The sequence below is a fragment of the Sparus aurata genome, chromosome 15 (assembly GCF_900880675.1).
Source record: "Sparus aurata chromosome 15, fSpaAur1.1, whole genome shotgun sequence".
Lineage (NCBI taxonomy): Eukaryota > Metazoa > Chordata > Actinopteri > Spariformes > Sparidae > Sparus > Sparus aurata.
Genome location: NC_044201.1, coordinates 9,403,725 through 9,428,302, shown reverse-complemented (window position 1 = coordinate 9,428,302; position 24,578 = coordinate 9,403,725). Strand labels below are relative to the sequence as shown.

The following is a 24,578-nucleotide window of genomic DNA, read 5'->3' as shown; positions in this document are numbered from 1 at the left end:
TCAAGAGGACCTCTGGTCAGACCGAGCCCTACCAGATAAAGCCTAATCTGAATTATTGATCTGAGAAATTGGACCAACATTAGATGCTGCGTGCTGAAGTACGAGAAACTTCCCATGTTGGGGACGAGCTCATTCTCATCAATTTCGTGCGGGAGATAAACCTATGTGTTGTGGGGGATTCATTTCCTACGGCCAATGAACGCTGTGCTCCATCACATTGAAACGCTATCTAAAGGATGCTTAAGGATGCCAATGGTATACTCGATGATGTCTGTTAACTAATTTCATTCATTTAAAAGCTGTGTAAAAAAGGGGAGATAACATTGCCCTTCAGGCACAACAAGACAAATCCTCACATAATTGTCCTCTGCCTGACAGGAAATCAATAATACGTTAAGCTTGGTATGATGACATTGAAACTCATACAATAAAGAGGATGCAAACATAACCACAGCCTTGACACAAAGTCTGGTTATACATCCTCTTATAGTCAACAGATCCATTGAATTGATCCTATTTTTCTTGGAATTAAATGAAAACCTCATTGAGTTGAATTGTTGCTACGGAATGAGCATGCGCACTATGGTTCATTTTTATTCCATACCACTTGACATGATGTGTGTTATAACCTACTAGTGCACCAAATTTGTGTTAACCTGCCCTTGAGGATCTTTTGCCAACACTTCATTACCACTTAAAAGACTCTAAAATATATAAAACATTTTATTTTCACTTTTTTTGGTCACTGCACAATTCTGTTTGAATTATTTCACCCTTTTGATGTTTTTACAAAATATCTTTTAGTTGAACTGAGTCTACCTAGTTTCAGTTAAACGCACAGCCACAAATGCCATCTGGAAAGAGATACAGAGATACATCAGCTGTTTTTTCAACATTTGAATCTGACTTGAGTCTGATGCAGTCGATGTAAGCTGAAGCACTGACTTTGTGCTGCCCTGTCACACAGTTGTTGTCGTGGTTACAGTCTGCCTGTTTACCCTGGTTTTTTGCTTTTGCTGCCCAAAAAGCAACAAGTAGCCTCTGTAATGAGTTCAAAGCACTGTCACAAAAAATTTGGACAACATTAGATGTGGCGTGCTGATGCATGAGAAACAGCAAATGTTGAGGATTCCGTCTCTTTCAAGTGGGTTCTGGTGGGCTCATTTCCTCTGGGAAATAAACACTCAGCTCCATCACTTTGAAATGCTTAGCTTAAGAATGCCAATGTTATCCGAGATAACATCTTGATAACGACTGTAATTTCATTCATTTGCAGAGGGGAGAGAGCATTCCCTGTAGGCAAAGAAAGACAAATCCTCACATAATTGTCTTCTGCCTGAGAGGAAATAAATAGCACATTGACAGGTGTATTGACCTTGGAATGTTGGCCAGGAGTGGAGTGGGGCACCAAAATCCAACGAGAAAATTCTGAATGCGCCGGCACACCACTGGCCCAACCCCCCCCCCCCCCCCCCGGAATATATCCATAATTTTCTAGCACTTTGATGTGTCCCCCTCCAGCATCCGCTTCTTCTTCTCCTTTCTCTTCGTGCCTTCCATGTGTAAAACAACAAGCAACCACGCAAATCTGTCAACTGTCGAAAATCCTGTACTTTTCCTCGAAATTGCTTGCTTTCTCTCTGTCTGACATACAGTATGTCATTATCTTGTAGGGTCATGCCATTAGAGGAGGGGCCGCTCATTTATCCCCCTACATTTCTATAAACAGACTTCACCTGCAATCGGTTTATTGGATAAACGCTGAGTGATAGGCTCTGGATAAACGCATTTCCCATTCCCAGGAGGCTTTGCTCCCTTCTACATTAATTTAAGAGCAAACAAACAAGGTAAATTGCAGGTTGTTTTTTTTATTTGTGACCATGAAAGTTCTGTAATGGCTGAATAACAATAATTAAATTAAAATAGGCTGGGGGCGCCGTTTAGCTCACTTGGTAGAGCAGGCGTCCCATGTACAGAGGCTTTGTCCTCGCTGCAGCGGCCCCGGGTTCGAGTCCCAGCCTGGGGCCCTTTGCTGCGTGTTACTCCCCCTCTCTCTCATCGTGTTTCCTGTCGTACCTTCAGCTGTTCTATCAATTAAGCCTTTGAAGACCAAAAAATAAATAAATAGAAAATTATGATAGGCTAAAGATAGTTAAGATAAGCTTAAGATGGTATGCAGGGTAACCATGACTGAGATATAGAGAGTGAGCAAGTGGTATAAATATTGGTTGGACTTCCATTCCATTCTAATATAATAGATCTTAGAGATTTTCACGGAGAATTTAAACAATGTCAATAATTTCGATGAGCCCATGGGCCGGCCGCATATATAGTACCGGAGATTATAACAGATGACCAAATGAAATGCAACTTTACCTTGAATGGCATTACAGATTTCTCTGGAGAATATAAGTACAAACTCAACGAAAATATAACATCATACATAATATTGTTTTAAGACATTTTAACATGGAAATGTATATTAATTAATTAATTAATATTAACATGATTATAGACCCTGAAAACTTGAAAGCCAACAGCCTGAAGTTTGATCCAGCATCTGAGACCCTGCTGCCCTTTGCTAAGAAGTGTGCAACCCACATTACACCTGAGAGAAAGACTATTAGAGAGGACGTGAAGATGCATTTATTACTTCATCAACAAGGGATTGATGAAGTATCAACATGCCACTGAAGTTAAGCTACAAAAGAGCCGGGCCACATTGGCCTGTATGGGATAATGGCTGCTAAATGCAGCCTGTCTCTGAGAAATTGGAATATTAAATAGGAAACAGGATCCTTTTAACCCAAAAGAGCTCTGTCAGTTTGAAGTTATTCAGCAGGTTCAGGAAGTACATTAATTAAGAGCCTTGATTAAACCTTAAAAGGATAGTGTTGAAAATCTCTGAGGTGGCCAGTTAATAGAGGACACATCTCTACACTGAATGGGAATAGTCCTCTTCACACTTCCATTAATGCATGATATCAAACAGCTCCTGCAATGAATAGACCCTATTCTTGAGTAGGGGATGTAACCTTGGAATTTTTTATTTCTTTGAGGCTGAGAACAAATGTTCTGTATAATTGTGCTGTATAATTTTCCGCTGACAAAGCTTTTCAGTAGATAAAGGATGACAAAGGTTTAAGCACAGATTCTATTTGGCACCTTAAACCCCACATCAGAAATCCCACACTGGTTTATATGAACTCTTTCATGGCCAAACTATTATTTTCGGTGACACACTTCCAGTATAGCATGACAGAAATTTAATTAAACAAAGGAGCCGAAGAGGATTTTAACAGGAGATGGAGTTGGCCTCCAAATTTCATGTCCTTTGTCCCAAAAATATTTAATTTTCTGCAGTGGCAATACTCCAGTACCACCTGCACTTTCTCACTCTCTTTTTTTCCCCAACAGCAAGGTTGCAGTATCAGACTTCAGAATTTTGAAGGTTTCAGGCTGCACAATTTTCAAATAAAATTAAGATACAAAATGTAAAAATGACTACATTAAAATGTATAAAAACAACCAAGCCTTGGTTAAATATTATATTAAGTCGTTTGCTTAAATAATCCCAAATGTTTCCAACAATGTTCAAGCCCAGAGAAATCTGTCATTTTAAGATAGCGGTGCTTTTCATTTGGTCGCCTGTCACCTGTCAAACTACTGTGGACTGTAATGCATTACCTTATCGATGAGTCATGTCAAGGAGATTTTTATCAGCAAAGGTGTTTTTGTTTTAACAATAAAGACAACAACTCCCATGATTCTGCATACTGTACACGCATACTATGTGTGTACTGTATACACATTAATTTTAGCCTAGGCATGCATGGCACATGGCACGCAAGTTATTTTAACACAAAGTATGATCTTTACCAAACCCTATTTTTTTCTGCCTAACCAAAAACTTTTTTTTGATAACACTAACTAAACTGCGTTCGTTTCATAATGTTAATGACATTCCAAAGGTCATATGTTGCCGTACTTCATCAAATGCAAACTGTCAGCACACTTTATTTTGAAAGTCTAACCCAACGTTGTATTTGATGTATTGAATCACTGCTAATCATTGCGGAGCTTTTAATGTGAAAACTGATGCTAGAGGGGTACCTCGTTGAACATCGTCATAGTGAAACTTAAGGCCACAGAGCAAACAGACATATTTGATGAGTTAGGAGTAAGAATGTGTTAAGTTTCACTTTTTTTTTACATAACAATAATGACATCAAAACTGTAACAAAAACTCCATCAAGAAATAATAAAAAACTACAAAAAACACACTTTCTTAAAATATTGATTCTTTACAGCAGTAGTGAAGTGTTACCAAAGGTTATTTCCTACAACGGCTGTGCACTGTAGCACTCGAGCAGAAGGACCTTGTACATAATTGACTTTTCATCAACACATTCTCTCCAGTCACCACCAGTCATAATGGTGAGATGATCTGATCTGCACGCTGCGTAGAAAGGGTGCAGTAAATGCCTCAACCTTTGTTACACAGTCTGTATTTTTCTAATACTAATACTTTAATGCATATAGAGTATATACTATCTAGTATTTAAGATAATTGGCACCTCATGCTAATGTGAACATTTAATGACATTTAAATGTTCATTCATTAAATGTCAGTGGAAACCTTCTCAAATGTAACTCCCAGACAAAACTGAATTGAGTTGCCTCTACAGCAAAGCCATTAAAGGTAAAGAACTGCAATGCAAGATACACCAGCAGCATCAAGCTGTCATTCAGGGCATCTAATGATTTTCTTATGCCAATCACTCACATTTCAGTCATTGATTTACTGCAATCTACAAATTTCAGGACTTAATCTGTGCTGCTGCAGTAATAGTAATAGGCATTCATTAATTTCCTCAACAGTTTCCTCCAAGAAGCAATTATTTCTTTGGGTTTACAACATGCTGTATCAGGGGATCATCCTGAGCCTATATATAATGCTGCAAAGAGAAAATAAAAAATGCGGGGGATCTGAAGTAATCCCGAGGCCGAATTAAAATGTGAGCAAAAGATCCTCCTGGGTTTAATCAAGCAGCAGCAGTTAAAGTATGATTACAAATCACACAACAGCAATAGGATCAATGTGAGGGATTTATTGTACTTTTCACTCCATTACATTTATTTGACGGATGCACTTACTAGTTACTTTACAAAATAAGATTTTACACAAACAGATTAAGTTTCTGAAAAAGGACATATTGAACCATTTCAGGTTGTGAATCATTGAAAGGAATGTCTAGTTTGAGCCACCTTTCATATTTCAGAGACATTTTCATTTTAAATGTATCAGATCTTTACATAAATGTTTGAAGTCTAAAGAGGGAAAATTATCTAATATTTTACCAATAAACATGGCCTCACCTTCATAAATAACTCCACACTTTTCACCCTTTACAGCGCCAACATCACCCTCTCACTAAAGTCACACAGTTCAGAAACAAGTGATGAGGGGCGGAGACACAACAGAGACACCATTTATCCTTTTACAAGACACTGTACCATCAAAATGATTTTGAGGCTGTTGGTTTAATGCAAAATTGACATAATATTGCTTTTATTGTATTTTCTTATTTTTTTATTTCAGATTTATTGGGTTCTAAATAATGTAATAAATAATTGTTTCTGTGTTTACTCACAGCGTTATAAAGAAAATTGCTTTAATACTGATGTGTGTAAAGATTAAAGTAGAGTTCAGATAGTTTGGTTTTAAGGATTTAGGATTTGTGCATTGAAGGATTGTTCCGTAGTTGGTGTGATTGCAACAACCTGCGTTTAAACACCAGTAATCAACTTCCAGAGGAAAACACCACAGATTAAACCAGTGAACATCCAGAGATGGTGGCGAAAAATAATTACCTGGGTGTTCACCTTGACAATAAACTATCACTAAACTACTGTAAATAGCTTGTTTTTTTCTATTTGTTTTCAATTTAACTTTATGCGTATTTGTCTGATTCTTTTTCCTGTACTTGTTGCAACCCGAGCTATTGTAATAAGTGAATTTCCTCATTGTGAGATAGACAATAATCTAATCTTATCTAATTTCAGTTTGCTACATCAATGTGCCTGCAATGTGATGTAAAATGATTGATCTTCATTTGGCAGAAGTGCTGGCATGGTGAGGATGATGCTGCAATAAAATGTAAATAATGGAGAGGGCAAAAGATTTGCCCGAGGCATTTAGTCACTGTGGGATAACATTAAAGGTCTCACACACTGCACATCTCGTTGGATGATGAAAACAATATTTTTTTCCTCATAAATAAAAAGAAAACAAGATTCCAAGAATGACAAAAAAGCAGTGGTCAAAGTTAATCTCTTACCTGCAGATAAGGCACAACTTTGCAAAGAGTCTTTCCAAAGAACCACGTCTCTGTGATGTCTACCACAAGGCTTGCAGGCAGGCAGATGATGGTGACCAACACATCAGCAAAGGAGAGATTAACGATGAAATAGTTGGTCACGGTGCGCATGTGCCGGTTTTTCCAAACTGCAAAACAAACTGAAAATAAGGCACAATCAAAGACCGCCCAAGCAGGGAGCAGAACTTCATTGTGCACAAATCTCATGGCAATTCCAAGTCATTCATAATTGGCAGGTACACATAATGGCCTAAAAGTCTAAATTCATCTAATTTCATATCTAATTTTGAGGCTTCAAAATGCATCCAATGTGTCTTGTCTTACAATATATAATATGCCAAAAAAACAATACCAACAAGCCACAGTGTATTGCTTTGCATTTGTGTCATTATTGTGTCTTTCAGATCTCTGAAGTAAGAGACAATACGTTGATTTCTAACTTACATTTGACAGTGTGACAGTATGACTCATCATTGCCTGCTAATAACTCAGCATCGAAAATCATCTGCCTGGGAACCACACAGATCTGTGAGCTAATGTGTCTTGCTCCGGCAGAAACACCTGCCGCACCTCAAAGTCAAACAGATTGCTCTGCTCCGTGGTTTGTGATGAGTCAATCACAATCATTTATCCAACATGGAGCAGGTTTGCACCCAATGAGTCACACATTTCGCTGCTCTGATTGATTGCAGGTCTGTTGAATTGCTTCGAGGCACGACGCACCAGTCAGGTCACACTTTCAAACTGTTGGTAGTGCTGACAAGTATGAAGGAAGATTCTGTTACAGCACTGCCAATTTCAACCCTCACACGTTAGTGCTCTGTTTAGCTGTAATGTGAGAAACATGACAGACATTTCTTTAGCTGCTTGAAAACAGACCGAGCACTGCCCAATTCGCATGTGTCACTGAACACTACATCAAAAGTTTCACTGCTGCGACTGGTTGTAGGTGTATCCAAACGTGTCTTTGTAGTTTGGTCTGCGCCAGTTGATAACGCCACTTGGAAATGTAAAAAAATGACAGGCTCTGGACTCATACACATTCATACATACGTCTGGCATGAAATCATTTTCTTGTCTGTGAAGCACACACAGCCTGTCAGCAAATTTGAGGGACATTACCCATCATGTAACGTATTTAACCCTGGGAACTTTTATGCCTTTTAAAGTTCGATAGACCTTGAAGACATTAGTGGACTTTGCAACAACAATGTTTCCAAAAGACAAGTTATTGATCTCAGATAGCGTAGGCTATGCTGCAATGAGAATGTACAAATGACCAGAGGGGTTTTGAAGGCGGGTAGGAAAATCTTGCATATGCATTCTGAAAAGCAGCAGGAAGGCTTTTTCGACCATGACCCATGTATTTGCAGGGGGCAATACAATCAGGTAGTACACTGACATCACTGTGGAAGGTAAATGTAAGTGTAAGTGTAGTAAGGGGGGGATTATGTACGTTAAACATTTGCATCCAAATCCGATTAACAGCTTCAACTTCAAATCAAGCCAATATGTTTTTGTGTGTGTTTTTTTTTTTACTTTGATTCAAGTTTCATATTTGGAATAAGTACTTTCGAACAGCCCTTAAAAGTCACTAAAGCTGAGTTGTGGAGGATTTGCAGTATTGAGGACCAGAGGTGGGCAGAGTTGGCAGATGGGCAGAAGACCAGAGTGGGTCCCAGGTGTTGCAGCATGCAAGAGACACGGGAGAAGAAAGCTTGCTACCCTTACGTCAATGTATTTCTCTACCACTCCTGTACCCGTATGCTGAATAATGTATGTACATTATTCAGCTTCAGATAATATCCCACACTCCCCCATACAGCTGTCTTCAAGGGCAGTGCTCCATTTGACTGCGCCGATACGTTGCTTTGAAGCAGCAGGTGGGGAAATGTACATTCTGTATAGAAATAGATGTATTTCTATATGAGTTAAAAGCAGCTGATGGTTAAGGTGCTGTGGTAAACTTCAATTTCGTCCTGATAAATGTTGCATTACGGAATTAAAGTTTGTAGCTCCTCCATGCTACACAGAAATAAAACACATGTGCTGTTATTTTTCAACATATACGCATGAACACGTGTACACCCAGGAAATAATTCAGAAGTCCATTTTTGAAATTTACCTCAAATACTGTTGATCAACTTGGACTGTGTTTGAGCGCAAAGCATCATCTAAGCAAACACAGAGTCCACCTCTGCTCATCGCTCGTAAAGTGCAATGGCTTGATATGAGATGTTGTGGCGGAGACAGACCTCTGTAAGGACCTACAACCTGAACCAGCCTTAGTCCAATCTTGTCCATTTCATTTTCCTTTCCTTAAAGCAGCTTTGAATCCAAGCAGGACTAGCACGCCTCCCATCCCGAAGTAGTCACGCCCTTCAGGATGGATGGCCAAAAGACGCCGTGATCGATAGTCGTCTTAAAGTCTTTTGCCATTGCTGATCAATTTATTTCTGCCACAGTCAACAAAATGTTTCAGCAACAAAGCCTAAATCTAATAGAAAACGGTTAAACATTAATGTATAAATCTGAAGGAGCTACCGGCTGCTGCATCTGTAGGCATGCATAACCTTTCTCATTTGGTTTCAGGCACTATACTTTTTTATTCAGGCTCTTTTACTCGTGTAAAATGTGTGTTTTAGTCTGTATTCATAACAATGCAGTTGGCTCATGTTGCGTTTTACTTGCTCTACAAGCCATCAATTTAATTGGCAACTACTGCTGTATTGAAATGAAGAGGGAACCATGAAACCTGACTCGCCAGATGGTATGTAACACAGACCCATCTGTTTAGCCATCTGCATAGCACACCATCAGGCTTTGGATCACACGCAGCGTTGAAATTGGGCATTGTCAATCGAACACGAACAATATACATCAATTCGTGAACTATTTAACACAAAATTAATCTGGCTCTGTTCCTTAAAGATGATTGAGAAGCAAAATCTGGTGGACTCTTAAGGGCCCTTGTGGACTGGGTGAATTGTGTGCTGTTTGTTCAGCCCTCAGCACTCAAGGCCAGATATTAGTAGGTGAAGCAGAGGAGCAGAGGGTACTGAAGCTCTCTCCTTTCATATCTATTATGAGACGTTCAGTGGTCTCGTAGGTGAACAGTTTAGTGAATCAGACAGGAATGGAGTCCTCTGTGTATACGGTGCTCTCTCTTTAGTGTTGACTGCTGTCAGATTAAGGAGTATTTCTCACGTCTACCTTTGCTTTATCAAACCATTTCTGAACATTTTTTTCAGAGTGCTAAATGAGGCCACTTGCCATCAGGGAAAACTTTTGCCATGAAGGGCTGTACTTGTTCTAGCTGGTTCGCTAAACTGAAGTCGCTAAGGTAAGAAAACATAAATAACAATGTTCAAGTGGCCTGCAGAAAAGAAAACACTGCTACCACTAATTTAAGTATGCCTAGCTGGAAATAAATTAAAGAATTAAAAAAAAAAAGGACTACTAGGACTACTACTTAATTCCTCTTGATTGCTATTCATCTGTTGCCTGGATCCATTTCTTTTTAACAATTAAAAGTTTGCTACAGGGATTTTCAACTAGAAGGCCAGGCCTTCACTCGTTGCTGGGTCACTGGTTATCCTTCCTTGGACCACGTTTGGTGGGCTCTGAGAGGCTGTTGATCAGCACTGTGAACATAATTTTAATATTTAGCAATTTAGTCTTTTGCATCAATTGTATTTGTTTGCGATTTACAGAAGAAGTTGAGAAAGGAGATTCTGATTCTGCAATGATGCTCAAATGTTACTCAAAAATAAAAAGAGCGATAATAAAAATGTCTTAGCCAATCGACACATTTGTCTGAATGAATTAGTCCACGTTCGATGATTTTACCCACAGTACAAAGGGGCAGTAAACTGCTTCAGCGTCACACAATCATGGCTGCACATTCATCTTTTTGTGCAATAAGAGTTACAGTAAGCTGCTGACGCTGGATGCACTTGTTTACTCTCTGCTGGGAGAAAGATATGAGTAAGCTCCTTATCCTCCCCAGTGTCTCACTCACAGCTCCCCACGCTGCTACGCTAACTGAGGCGCAACAGGCACATTGAGAAAAACTAGAGACAAAACGGATCACACATCATTTTTCACAACCGCGCACGAAGAGTGGCACGTTACAGTAAATCCCCGGAGCACTGTTAGATCCACATTTATACAAGCGAGGGCAGGCACCATTCAGTCAGAATTAAGAGGGAGAAAGCCTCGGGTTGGTGAACTGCTCCATTTGTTGCTTTGATCTGTGTTTTGTATTTGTGTTATTCGGTCCTTGTGGTTCATGTGGTTTGCACTCATTATTTCCCTCTAAGAATGGCTTCTTATGGATTCATCTCTGGAATCGGTGTTACTGAGGCCTACAGACTTTTACACTGTGACTATAATGCAACAAGGGAGTAGGAGAACGAACATGTGTCGAGAAAAAACATTGGAATGGAAAGTAGAAAACGTTGCCAACACAAGCATCCTCAAAATTTAAATCTGAATGCATCGTCTGGTTTACAAAGCCGAAAAATTGCTCGTTTCAGCTTGTTGAGTTTTTTTGTAATGTGTCACTGGCATTAAGATTTACAGTCAGTATGTATTTAAAGATGTCAACCGTGTTTAACTAATGCTGTATGTCATCTAGGTGTGCCAGTGTCCTCTTCTTTTCCATGGCTGCTCTAAGCTATCATTAATGTAATAAGTTACACCTGTGCTTTACCTGTGACGACAAGTTTGAATGTCTTTCATGACAAAGGTTAGGGAACAGCTAACTGCTGCCCCGACCCTGGGAAAAATAAAGGGCGATCTTTCACAGTTCTTGTTTTTACCATCAAGACACGACCATGGACAACACAACAACATTGTGTCTCAAGAAATGTCACACGCTGGACACTGGTAAACTTCAGAGGGCTGCTTGAGAGCTGATTTACAAGCATTGTTTTAATTGTAGTAGTGCTGCATCGTACCTTACAGTAGGCCTAGTAGTCAGGCACTATGGCTATTTGCATTGTTTCCATCAAATAAATGCATTCACTGATAAAATATATATAGCACATTATATCTTATGTATTATCATGTTTACTTATTTTCCGAGAAAAATCTATGGCCCACAACATTCTGACCACACAGGATACGATTTCGTACAAACCCTGTATAAAGGTCAGGCCTGATGAGGCATGGCTGAGGGCATAGTGACCTCTGATCTATGAGTTTATGTCTCTCATGGTCTTTGTTAACTAAGCAACACGAAGCAACACTGCTGTAGGTATGTTTACAGAACATGTTGATATGACGTGTGTTGAAGTCAAGTCTGTTGGCCTGTCAACACTTTAAGCGGGGCTTGAACACTGTTCATTCAGTGCTGAGTTTGGAGGAGAAACTGAACAAAAGCAGCCGGTCTTAGTGGTTTCCATGCCAGTCAGCTGCCTGATCAGGACGGTGCATGTTCAACCCTCACCACGGATGAGTGAGAAGTCAGATGTCTCACTCCTCCTCGCTCTGGAAAAAAATGTGTCTGATTCAGAGTTGTATTTATTCATTTTTTCATTGATTGATTGTGATTTTTCAAAACAAGTTCAATGTCTTCTGGGTGAAGTTTGTGATCTGCTGCTTTTTAAGCTACTGCTCCCCTGCTTTTCCGGCGCCTTTGTGGTGACAAACGTGACACACAAGGAAAAAAACAAAACGGATCTCTGACAAACCAGGGCTGTCTTTTATGTAAACTCATAGGATGGGCTTCGAACTGTCTGCTGTAGCACACTGACTCCCATGGTCCTGAGCTTAGAGGATATAACCTGAAACTAGAGAAAGATTCAGGAGTTTTGTCTTGACAATGCATTGTGCATACAGTTGTGCTGTTGTTTTGTTCCTCCGTGGCCAAGTTTGTATAAACTATTTCAACGTAGGTCATCGGTGTCTCTGAGTCCTCTTCGTCTCTCTTGAATGGGCTGGAGAGCCGAAATGCCACAACACGTACATCAGTCCATTAGTTTTGTTTTGCACTTGTCAAGTCATCTTAGTGAAAGAATAAAGTATGTGAACTAGCTCAGCAAATACTAATCAAGGCCTTTTCATTTATTTAAGTAGACTGGTGTAATGCCTTGTACATGTTTGCTTGATTTTTGGTATAGCCCCCTTGGCCAGCCCTCACTGCTGTGTACTTAAGTCACTTTTTGAACCATAATCCCTCTTACCCATTAAGCGGACAAACAAACTCAACTGACCACGGTGTGATTCCTGAAAATCAGTGGTGCTGAGACTTTGAAATGTAGTTCAGTAAGATCTCCGTACAGTATATGTGCATTACACCCAGTCAAGATTTGTACCGCTAAACATGACAGTAGAAACGCTCCACCAGCAACAATAAACTTTTGACATGCTAACAACACATTTCCTACTTCCTACCTTTCTTGTACTTACAGCACCTTCAGTTTGATCTCAGAACTGAACACCTGTAAAGTTTTGTGACTGTATCGTGCGCAGGTGTGACACTAATGCGCCGATAAAAATCTGTTCACAGACATATAGACACCTAGCAACATAATCAAAATTGATTCTGTGGTATTTCCAGCTACAAAAGATGCCTTCTGGCTTGTTGCACTGTACCTGTCCTCTGTGAGGGGGGCGGGTCGAGAGGCGAGCTGCCTGAATCTGACCGGAGAGAGATTACCGATTTTACAGGTGTCTTTCCTGCTTGTATGTCGGTTAAAATGCTATTAGTTTTCCTTCCCCTTTGTAACAGGGATGTTGTAAGCCTTTGGTTTATTGTGTCACAGGTTATGTTTGTTAAAATTTACATCAGTGTTAAAGTGCAGTTAAAGTGTATCACTGTTAATACTCCACACCTTAGCTTTCCCATATCATTCATAGGCGAAATATATATATACACTGCACTTGTACTCTGGTTAGACTGAATTGCATTGCAATGACAATAAAGCTGAATGAATCTCATCACATGTTCATTATCAGTCTATATTAGTCTTATGTATAGCACACATCAGGCATCTCTTTTTTTATTCAAATGTAACATCCAGTGGTCACATATTCTTCTCTTCTCTCTTCAGATGCACTTTTAACATATTTCACCACCACCAGCCCAGTGACACAGCAGCAGGTGCTCCTGTCCCTCTACCTCAGCACAGCAGGGTGACACAGCATCAGGACTAAAGGCTGACGGGCCATTTCTTCTAACTGAAAAAGTGAGATGAGAGCTAGTTCACAGAGGACCAGTTCAAATTAAAAAAGCAGTTGCACAATTCCCCAAAATAAAGATGGGAGAGTGTCAACATGACTTTTGTAACAGAGTTTTAGTCAATGCTGAAAAAATCAAAAGAAGCTGGCTGATGTACTCAAACAGAAATATGCTGCTAAATGTTTCCTCCAAAAGAATACAGACTTAATAAGGAAGGACTAAAGGACTGGAACAATGCAAGCCACTTGCTGAAGGTTCATGAGGATAGCCGGGAGCACAATACCCACATGGCAACATGGAAGGAGTCAGAGGTCGTTTTGCAAAGCAGCTGACAATAGATAAGTGAGAGATAGCACTCTGAGGCTGAGAGATAATATGTTTGCACAATGCTTTATTTATATTGTATTTTTATCACTTGTTTCTTTTTTCAGTTTTTATTTGGTGTAACATTTTTGACTGAAAAAGAAATAAAATCTTGAATATATACATGCAGTTTCTGTGTGAGTGTATGAAAATTGATTGTGAAATTGACTGCGATGCAAGAGGGCGCCAGCTAAGATCTTGCCTTGGGCACCAAATTACTCAGGGCCGGCACTGCCAGGACCACAGTATGTTTTGATCACACACATACGCACGCACACACATGCACACACAATGTGAAATCAACCAAAGAAGTAATAAGTTAAGGTTCTGGTATAGTTTACAATTCAGCTACAGTTTTTACTCTGAAAGTTTTGTGCTGAAAAGCCAAATCAAAATCGACTTCAAAGAAAGTTTTGTTTGTCTCCAGAGAAGTTTCGTATAGTTTGTTTTATCAGGGAGTTGTGTGCTTGATTAATCAACATTAAACAGCCTGATATATATTAGAAAAAAGAAAAAAAACACAACGTTCTACCATTTTCTGTTAGGCCTGAGGCAGTCTACTGAAATCTCTGGGTGAACTCTTTATGAATGACGGTTGCACAACAACTCCTTCTTACTTTTAGATTTCATTGACAACGCCTAGAGACGACTTCTTACACAGTATACACAAGAAAGTTTTTCTCTTCCTTCAAAGCGTAAAGGTATTTTAAGGACTTCTCTTGCACTCTGGGTGAACAAACATATATTTTTGCTCTAAGTTTTGTGTTCCGCTGTGATTAACAAGTCAACCGTTGCCATCAGCTGCTCCTTTTGCTGCCAAAGGCCCATACATTACTCTTTGTCCTCTGCCTCTGTCTTAACAGGAGATACCGGAGGAGTTGATAAATCTTCAGTGACCAGTCTTTGTCCTGCTTCTTTTATCAGGTTCCTCTCAATGTTACATCCTGATCCGCCTCTTTCCAATCATGTCAAACCACTGAGGAAAATTACACCCTCAAAGCAATTTCGTTTCAGGTCCAGGACAAGCATTGTGGAGAGAGTGCACATCCCCCAAAACACTTTTACAGGAGCTGCATCAAAGGCTCCAGTCTTGAAAAACTAAGGTTTGGTTTTTTTTGTTTAGTTTTTTCCAGAAAATGCCAAAGGATGTGTCCTCATCTGAACTTGCCCTAGCCTTTCTAAACAAAGAAATGAAAGTCTTCGGGGGGTTTTTTCTTTGCATTTCTGATCTTTTTGATAATAACTTTACTGTCGTGGTAAGCCAGCAACGCTAGCGTCGCAGGCTAATTAGATGGACAATGGGGGCAAAGCTTTACTTACACTAAGTGTAAAAAGAGCCATGGTAACTTGACGTTAGCAATGGTTTATCAAAACTATCACTGTATACAAAAACAACAGCCACACACCAGTAAAAATATGTATAAAAGTATTGCCAAGCACTCCAAGATGGTCATAAGGTTGGAGTTGGAGACAAAGGTAACTTTATTGTATCCCTGTGTTTTAGAGATAGTGGACTACACAATCCAACTGGCGTATACATTGCTTTGTATATGTTGGATGTTTAAGTTGGGGATTGTTTGATAATATAATAGCCATGATGGTTTCTCATAGTTTCTCGTATTTGTTTTACAATGCATTTGTTGATTAAGTAGTTTCCTTTAGTTACTCTTTTGAGGTATGTAAAGGTTGCATTATTATTCCTATTAGAGCTTCGATAACATTTTTGTATTGTGTTTGGCTCCATTAATCTCTGTTGATTCTTTTACTTTTCTGCTATTATGTCAATGTCTATTGCCACATTATGATTATTATTATTATTATAACCATCCAATTGGAGTGCAATTTTAACCAATTTTGTATATTAAATAGTCAAACAAAATGCAAATTAATGTTATTTCCACCCACCACTGTTACCTAATTATAATTAGCTGGTTCATCGACATTGAAACAGCTGGTGGCAGCAATTTTCCGCCACTTAAGGGCTTTTTCAATTTGCGCATAAAAATATTCATATCAATATTCCACTCACTCCACCCTTGATACTTCCATAATTGGCTGTGGTCTCTGCATCTTGAATGTAATACTGATAAGCTGCCTTGTGAGACAGGTTATTATAAATCGTGTTAGATTCAGTGATGCCGGTTAACTAAGAGAGTTCTCTGTCACATTCCGCCAGGTTTTAGACTGTGTCTTTATAAGCCAGTGTAGTGACTCAGGTTAAAAATGCCAGTTTGCGCTAAACATGCTGCAATTTAGTTCAAAGTGCTTGTACTTTTACATTGAAGCACCTTTGGAGCACTTTAGATCATCACCTCATAAAAACTTTACTATACATCAGTCATCCAGGTTATGGTAGTTCTAGGTGCTTAATCATAAGCAACTGTTTCGGTTTCTTGAAGACGTTTCACATCTCTTCCAAGCTTCTTCGGTTCTAACTAACTGGAGGATAGTTTGCATGCATTAAAGCTCTTTGTTGGAGTTACAGAGTTGTTAAGGTGTGATTGGTAAGCTTAACAACCATTCACACCAGGGCTCACCTTGCCCTAGCAATCCACATGAAGGCCATTTGAGTCAACAACCCACAAGCGGACCTAACAACTCTGAAACTCTGAGTCCACATCCGTCTCTGTAAGGACACTCCCACGCAGAGTGTAAAAGCCTGCAACTCCCCTCCAGTTAGGTAGAATTGAAGAAGCCTCTTGGATTAGAAGTGAAACATCTTCAAGAAACTGAAACAAGTCCAGTTGCGTAAGATGTTGTTAATTGACAACATTTTACTGAACAGATGCATTTAATCTCATATTACAAAAAGAATAAGTATCATTACCCATCAGTCAAGTTCACTAACACACATTAGTATACTGTGCATGTCGTTCCGTTGGAAATTAGTTATCATTTTAAAAGGCTATTTGATTTCAACACAACATGAGATGAAAACCTCCTTCAGCAAGCAGGATCTCAGCTGTTGGCACACACAAACAGAATGAACCGAGGCCTAGAGTCTGAGCATGAACTCATTACAATCTGAGGAAATAATTGACTTTTATCGATTTGAGGCTCTTGTTGGCGCTCTGTGGCCTGTGGGTGCCCACCACAGCAACAATTATGTACACTTACTTCAAAGTCTAATCCCTCTCTGATCTCCTTGTTTATTTGGTCATAATTAAATGGATGCTATTTAGATTTGAACCTAAAGCAAACCCAAATGCATGAATCGGATGCTGACACATGCTGAGACTGTCATGGAGGTTCACCAGAGGTAGCTAATCAGAAGCCAGTAAGCTTTTGCTTCTCTGTGGGGGCTTCTCATCGAAGAAACTTGGCTTTTTCTTGGAGCAAAGACCCCCACTGGCATCTAGTTGGCCACTATGTTGCACTCCTAACAGAAGAGCTTAAAAGTGAAAGGTTGGGCATTATCAAAACTCAGTTAACAGATTTTTAAGACATTTGCAAGCAGCAGAAAAAAAATGTATACACAACACTAGCTGATTTGGTAAATGAGTTAGCAATGTTATACTTACCCTGCCAACAGACAAAAAGCAACATTAGTATTCAACACGAGTCATTTTTTTGGCTTGATGAATGTAAAGCTGATATCCATTTTCCTTTTAGCTCTATTTTTGGTCTCCACTAGCTCCGGAAGAAAATATTTGACTCATTTGCTGCCAAATGCTTCACTTTGTTGACCAGCCAGTCCAAAACTTTGTTTGCGTGCAGTGTTGGTGCTGGGCAGGTAGTACAGAGGGGGTTTTAAATGTTTTGCTTTCCACATAGCTCTGTGTCTGTATGCACGTCAACCCAAATTCCACTCATCCTTATGGAAGCCTGTGAATGCTCATGTGTTTGCGAAACTCTTCCTTCTGTGTTACTGCATTTTGCGGTCTGGAGTATGTCTTGAGTACCTTGTAGTGGGTTTCTGACAGACTGTATGCACTGTGTGCCAGAGGAAGTTTACATAATATTAAATGTTAAATAATTGATTGACTATTATTACTTTCACAAAATATTACTACAAGTGGGTAAAGCATTAGAAGTAGTTTGGTGCCGCAGTTTGGTGAAATTAAAAAAATACATCACTTTACTGTAATACAGCTTTTTAAACCAGGAAAAGACAACACTATCTCGATATAACGATATCCCAAATCTCAAAATCTGTCAACTGGACACAAAACAGGGCGTCTGGAAATAATGAGAGTGAACAAAAACAGTAAAGCTGTAGGCAGTAAAACCAAAACAATGAGCTGAAAGGTGCTAGAAGGTTTAACAGAGCTGGATAATAATTATCTGGATTTGTAATATGAGTGACTCCTTTCACATACAGTCGTTGATCCATTGTTAATTGTTAAAACAATGTCCAATATACATTAGGAGCCATGATGACGGAGGGACATTTTGCAGGCCTAAGAAGCAGCACACACACTTCAGAGGTAGTGACTGCATTATGACCCCCACACCCAACAACGGAGCTCATTAAACATACATTAATTTCTTTGTTGTAAATTCCACTGGATAACTTAACATTACAATGGTGATTCAGACAGTGAACATAAAAAATGTGTTCATGTTTTTTACTAGTGTGTATTTACTAGTGTGTATTTAATGCTGTTTTTGCAGGTGAGGAGGCTGCTACAAAATACAATGGACAAAAGGTCTCGGGCATAAAGGGACAAAAAGAAAGACGGGCTGGGATGATTTTAAAAGCCTTGCTTGTTGCTTTGCAATTGTATCCGCCGTGCTTCCATATCCAAAGGAGGCAATTAAGGTTTAATGAGTACCTGTCAACTCTGGTTCTGAAAGGAATGCCTCCCCTGATGAAATATGCCAGTCCTCCCACCAATACCCCCTGGATTTGTAGACAAACAGATGGAAATGTATCTGGAAAATAAAAAAGTATGAGGAGTCCATGTGACACATAGTTCATGGACTGTGGAAGCAATTGAATCCAACATGCTGGGGACAGACAGGACGCACATGGTGCGTAAAACACTTTATTAGGCATACTTTTCTCTTCATCTGTGGAAGAGAGGTGAAAAGACTGTTGTGTTTGCTGTCTTTTTGCAGCTTGCACAGTGTCTCATTGGCAGGCCTGCTGTTTATTTTTACCCCAATTTGTTTTTAAGGGCCGAGTTCCAGACCTATCACCCGCTGACTTTACAGAGTTGGTATAAAACAATGATTAGTTCTGAAACGGTGCAGTGGTCGCTGGTGGTGCCTGATTACTGCAATCACAACTTGTGCATGCCTGACGTCGCTCCCTGTCTATCTGCACATTAGAACCAGCCAGGCCGAGGTGTATGGCGGAATGAATTATTGCTGTAAGTTGTCTGCAACATTAAACAAATACACTGATCTGCAAGCTTTTCTTACACCTGTCCATAGCAGATACTCCATGTACATTGATTAAAGGTTTTTAGATATGTACGATCATATCAAACAGAAGTGTGCATGAGATTAGGGGATTGGGGATGCACAAAACTGATTTTCTTTTCCCAGTAATTACCTGCTTGTCATGGCAGATATAAGATGACACATTTTTGTATTTCAGAATAAAGTTCCGGGCTGGTAGTTTATGCACACCTGAGGGTGATGGCTGGGATTAATGAGATGTTTTGTGCTCAAACTTGAAGACTTTTTCCCTCCTGCAGTGTTGTTGCAAATAACATCCAGTTGTCTGCCTCTAAAACTGTCAAATGTCCACACGAGCAACACAATGTTTGCCTCTCTACTTTATATTGCATGGCTCTACAGGGGTGCCTCAGTTCAGCAGCATTAGTGCAACAACAGCGGGCTCCTCTTCCTCTTCCTCCTTCTCGTCTTCTGCACTGTGTTTATTGACAGATTGCAGACAGACTTCAGAGGCGCACGCTGACAACTACTGCATCGAACTGTTTAGCTTCTGCGCTCGGTGTGTCAATGAGAGCAATTTGGTTTCAATTTGTTGGCTCCATTTATCCGCTATACTTTCACCGATATGATATATAGCTGATAACATAAATATTAGGCCGAATTGTATCATATTTCACTGGAAGTGGTACTGCAGTACAACTCGAGAGTTCATACCAAAAAAAATATATTATCTGCAGCTTTTAACCAGCGTCCTTGTTCTCTGAGTGGATGGAGACACACTTGGTCTGCCTTGGTTTGCTGAGACGGTTATGACCAAAATGTGATGCTGTTTATGATAAGGAAAAGGGGGGTGAATGTTCAAGTGAATAGAAATCGCATTAGATGGTAAAAAAAAAGGGGGGGGGGGGGGGGGGGGGGGCATCAGGCAACAATAGTGGCACAAAACACCACTGAGAGTTGAGATTGAAGCTACAAATGGGACATGAGCAGTTGTTTTTTTTTAAATATAACTTTTTTGACACCCTGACATCTTTGGCCACATTGCTGCTATATTCACATATAGCAGCAATGGCAATAAAAATGAAGAGAACTTTGTCATCATCTTTGACTGAGTGGTTTTTCCTCAGATGCACTCAGATTATGGTGGAGATCAGATCAAAAATAATCGAGGGGCAAAAAAAAGAATGTCCAAAATTGTATGGCTGTGAATGCGATACCAATCTCTGCATATTATGATCTTGTTTTCCCAGATTCCATGCTGCGCTCACAGTGTGCCATAAGTGATACCATCTTCTACAATCTGTCACTTCAAACGCATCTGCGGGAGTCCAATTGTGATCAATCCGCGCTGCGCTCTGCCGCACCGAGAGACGCGCTCTGTGCCCCGTCCTCCCCTTCAGCAGACGCGCCGCTGCCATTTCCACTGAACATCAAAGGATAAACTGGACTATTTTACAATTTATGTCGTCGCTGTGGCACTTGGTTCTCTTTTGCTCTCAGCAATAATCTCATCTCGTGCTCGGGAAAGTTGTCCAAAGTGAACTCCTGCTGGAAGATGTCTTTTACGCACGGATGAGAAAGGACATACACCAAAGACTCAACTTACCCAGCGAGTTTCCGATGAGTGAAACGAAGAACACTAAGATGTAAGCCACGATGAGAACCCATTCATACTGCTTGGGGTGCAAGTACTCTCTCCAGATGTATCTCAGAAGTTCCTCGTCGTCATCCACAGTGGGCTGCGGGTGTAACTCCGTGCTGTTGGCCACATGTGCAGGAGACAAACAGTCCTCGCAATCCAGATTCCCGGTGATCCCGGACATCCTTCCAGATGTCTGCGCGTCTGTTGTAATTCCTCGCTGCTCTCCGTGCGTCTGCAGTGACCGCAGGTTGTTGCGCAGACTGCCGGCAAGGACGCGGCACTGTAGCGCTTCCCCGACCTCGTCAGTGTGACGCTGATTTCTCTTCTGCCTCCATGCGAGACCACAGCGGGGTCAGACACCGACAACACAGATTACTGTAGCGAGCAAGAGCTACTTGAAGAGGTGGGACAAACGGAGGGGGGAGGCGGGGAGGGATGGGGACAGCCTGAGTGAGGGATCAAGAGGGAAAACTCATTGTCCTGGTCCTGGTTGTGTCCATTTCACTAAACAGCCTACTGATATGTCATTTATAATACTGAATTTATGGTGCATTATTATAATTCCTGGCTCTAATATATCATATGCCACTGCAAATGTTCTCTCTTTTTTTAGATTATTTTTTATTTTAGGTTTTTTTTGTATGTATGTGTTTTACACATGGAAAGAAATCCTTTCATGTACAACCTTTACAGAATTTACAAGAAGGTCTAAATATATATTAAGAATTCCTCCCTCGTCATCCCCTTGCTGTCACCTGTAGTTGATGAAGTTCAAATTTGCTCTCTGATGTAAAACGTTTTCAAATTGTTGTACATTTGTGTTAATAACTACTAGGTATAAGTTATCCTGGCCATTCAAATAAACAGAGAAACATGAATGTTGCACACAATTTGCTATCACTTACTTCCAGCGTCCCTGTTTTCTGCCTTCTACTTCAGAATCCTGTCCATTGTACTTTATCTTATAACATTCTTAGACTTAATAATAGGCCCCCTGTTTATTCTTTTTTTAGTGTGCATGGTCCATTGTCTCTGTGAAGCCGCAGCCCTGAGGCTGCACATCCAATTATTATGAGTTCTACGAGAGTCCTTTAGCCAGTGATTCAAGCAAAAACAGTTTAAGTTCCTTATTTTCCAATTCATTAGGAGGATCCGCCTCACAGGAAAGAAAAGCTAACACATTATTTCTCTCGATTTCACACAATCCACTTTACCTCCCAACAAACAGCCTTCTGGGCATTGTGGCACCTCCTTATTTAATTTCAAATGTAACATTTTTCAGACTCTTTCTCGAAATGTTATTATCTCTGGGCAGTGCGGCAACATACAGTATGTATTAAGGATCCTCTCTCTCCACGGATTGATTTTATTCTGCTTCTGTGAAGTTATGTTCAGTATAGAATTTCCATCTACATGCAATTATAAGTAATAAGTCATTCATATATTGTGTTCTCGCCTCCCATTGTTTAGGTGGTGGGTGTTTTCCTGGATCACATTCTCGTTTAAGGACATGTAAAATTTTTCAGGTTCATAATAAAATTTTTGTTATTACTAGAATATGTTTACATGCTTTAGTTTCTTAAAAAACACATCAGTTTTCTCACACTGTCCAGTGCTGCAGCGCTGTACTCCCCCTCTGAAATGCTCTTTTTTAGCTCAAATACCCAGTCTGCTCCGATAGGTCAGCGTGCACATGCCTGAGCCAGCACTGCTAACAACAACATAGAAGCGTGCTAACTTAATTCTTAGGAGCCAAACTAAATGCGAGGCACACATTATGCAAATGTGTGACATGGTGATGCAGTGTGACGTCACAGAGTCATGGAAAATTAAGGCGGGACTTCTGACAAGGTGTTACAGGCGCAGTGTTTTCTGTGGAGGAGAGGAGCTTCTGTTGGTGTGGACTTTGACCTTTTTTTTTTTACTTTCAAGACCTTTTACATGCACAAGATCCAATATAAAACACTGAAGGCAAAGAAAAAAACACAAAAAGGCATAGTGGGGCTCATTTAACTGTTTGTGTTACTCCAGAACATGAGACACATGAGTCCATACAGTTTAGATACTGTGCTGTTATTTATTACAGTCTATACCAGTTTATTATCTATATCTTTATCTGAGTGTGGTACCATGAGATATGAGTAAAGCATTATATTAGAAAATTATATACAAAATTATATATTAAATTTTATCAACATTTCAGTTCTTCTATAGAGTCGTTGCATGTGATGGACAGTGATGTCAGTGAATGGAGTCGGCTGGACTCCTGCTGGATATTGACTCACAGCTGCTATTTCTATTTTGAATTCAGTGCCAAACTCCACAAGGAGCATCTAAACAAGGAATTGATGCATAAATAATCCAAGGTTGACTTGAGTCAATTTCACATATGCCATTAACCCGCATGATCACATTGCACAAGCTGCAGACACTCTCATTGAAATAAATTGGATAATCCACCTCATAATGCAGACAAACTGGTGTGATATCGACAGACTGTCGTATATTGACTAAACGATGAGAGGCATGTCAAGACAAGGGCTTATACAAAAATAGTGTAGACTGCTTTAGTTTCAGTCATGTCATTGAGAGTCATTATTTTCACTTCCTTGGTGTGTTCACTGTCACGAGGTGAAGTATACTTCTGCAGTAAAACAGATGTAGTTCAGCCATGAATAATCTGCATATTGATATATTTCAGGGTCTGGGTCAGGGTATGACAGAGAATACTGTGATTTCTAAACAATGTCATTTGTGTCACTGACAACAGCATGCTGTCAGAAAGGAAAAAAACTGCACTAAAGGCTGCTGAGATTTGAGGTCAAGATGGATCAAAGCACAACCTTGAAGGGAAAAGTCATTCATTCGCACATGGTGTCCCATCGTGTTGCTTTTTTCAAACTCCTTTGTCTGATGCGTCCCACAGCCCCGTCAGATGAGCCACAATAATGTTCCCAGAGTGTTGTTTTGACAATTTGAACTGATTATTAATCATAATAAAAGAGAAGTGGATATTGGTGAATTGTTGTGGCGCAACATGGTATGAAATTTGATTTGTAGGTGTCTCTTTGTTATAGACGTGTTTTGTTTTTGTTCTTATTATTTCTGTTGTTTCTCACTTCAGACTGAACGATCTCAAAACATTTTTAATAAATGTGATGATTAAACAAAATATATCACGCCATCTTAATAGAAAAAATAAAGAATAAAAATAACTATTGAGAATTGCTTGGATTTTTCTAAATTGCCCATCTATTTCAACTTTTTAAACATACTAACCATAAGTCTGTTCAATACAGGTGTAATGTAATAATAAAAGCAAATTACATTTTGCTTATTTTCAGGAAAAAGACATAAAAAAGACTGTCGTCTTTTTAAGGTACAGTGATACAAAGGCAGTGTCTGTGTCATGGTTTTTAAACCATGAAAATGCGTTAAAGGGGCACTGTGTAGTAATTCAAACTCAATGTTTTTATTAGGTTATATAATGCATCTCTGAAATATTGACTTTATTGACTTTATACATACATGTTATGTGTTCTCTCCTTTGTCTTTTCATATATATATATATATATATATATATATATATATATATATATATATATATATATATATATATATATTCTTGAAAAATGCTCAATGAATAATTGATCTAAATGAA

At 39.6% G+C, this 24,578-nt stretch overlaps 1 protein-coding gene across 3 annotated transcripts in view; it reads right to left on the bottom strand.

Moving 5' to 3' along the window:
• The window catches only part of hcrtr2 (hypocretin (orexin) receptor 2), a 35,997-nt gene extending 14,691 nt beyond the window's left edge, over positions 1–21,306 (bottom strand). The window contains exons 1-3 of one of the 3 annotated variants that reach the window (XM_030441447.1): positions 20,882–20,964; positions 18,705–18,804; positions 6,342–6,520 (exon numbers count right to left, since the gene is read on the bottom strand). In XM_030441447.1, coding sequence (XP_030297307.1) covers positions 6,342–6,491 — 150 coding nt within the window. In that variant the 5' untranslated portion in view covers positions 6,492–6,520; positions 18,705–18,804; positions 20,882–20,964. Of the gene's footprint in view, positions 1–6,341; positions 6,521–18,704; positions 18,805–20,881 lie in introns of all 3 variants that reach the window. The other 2 variants (XM_030441446.1, XM_030441445.1) reach the window with 2 other exon arrangements.
• Between the last annotated feature and the right edge of the window lie 3,272 nt (positions 21,307–24,578).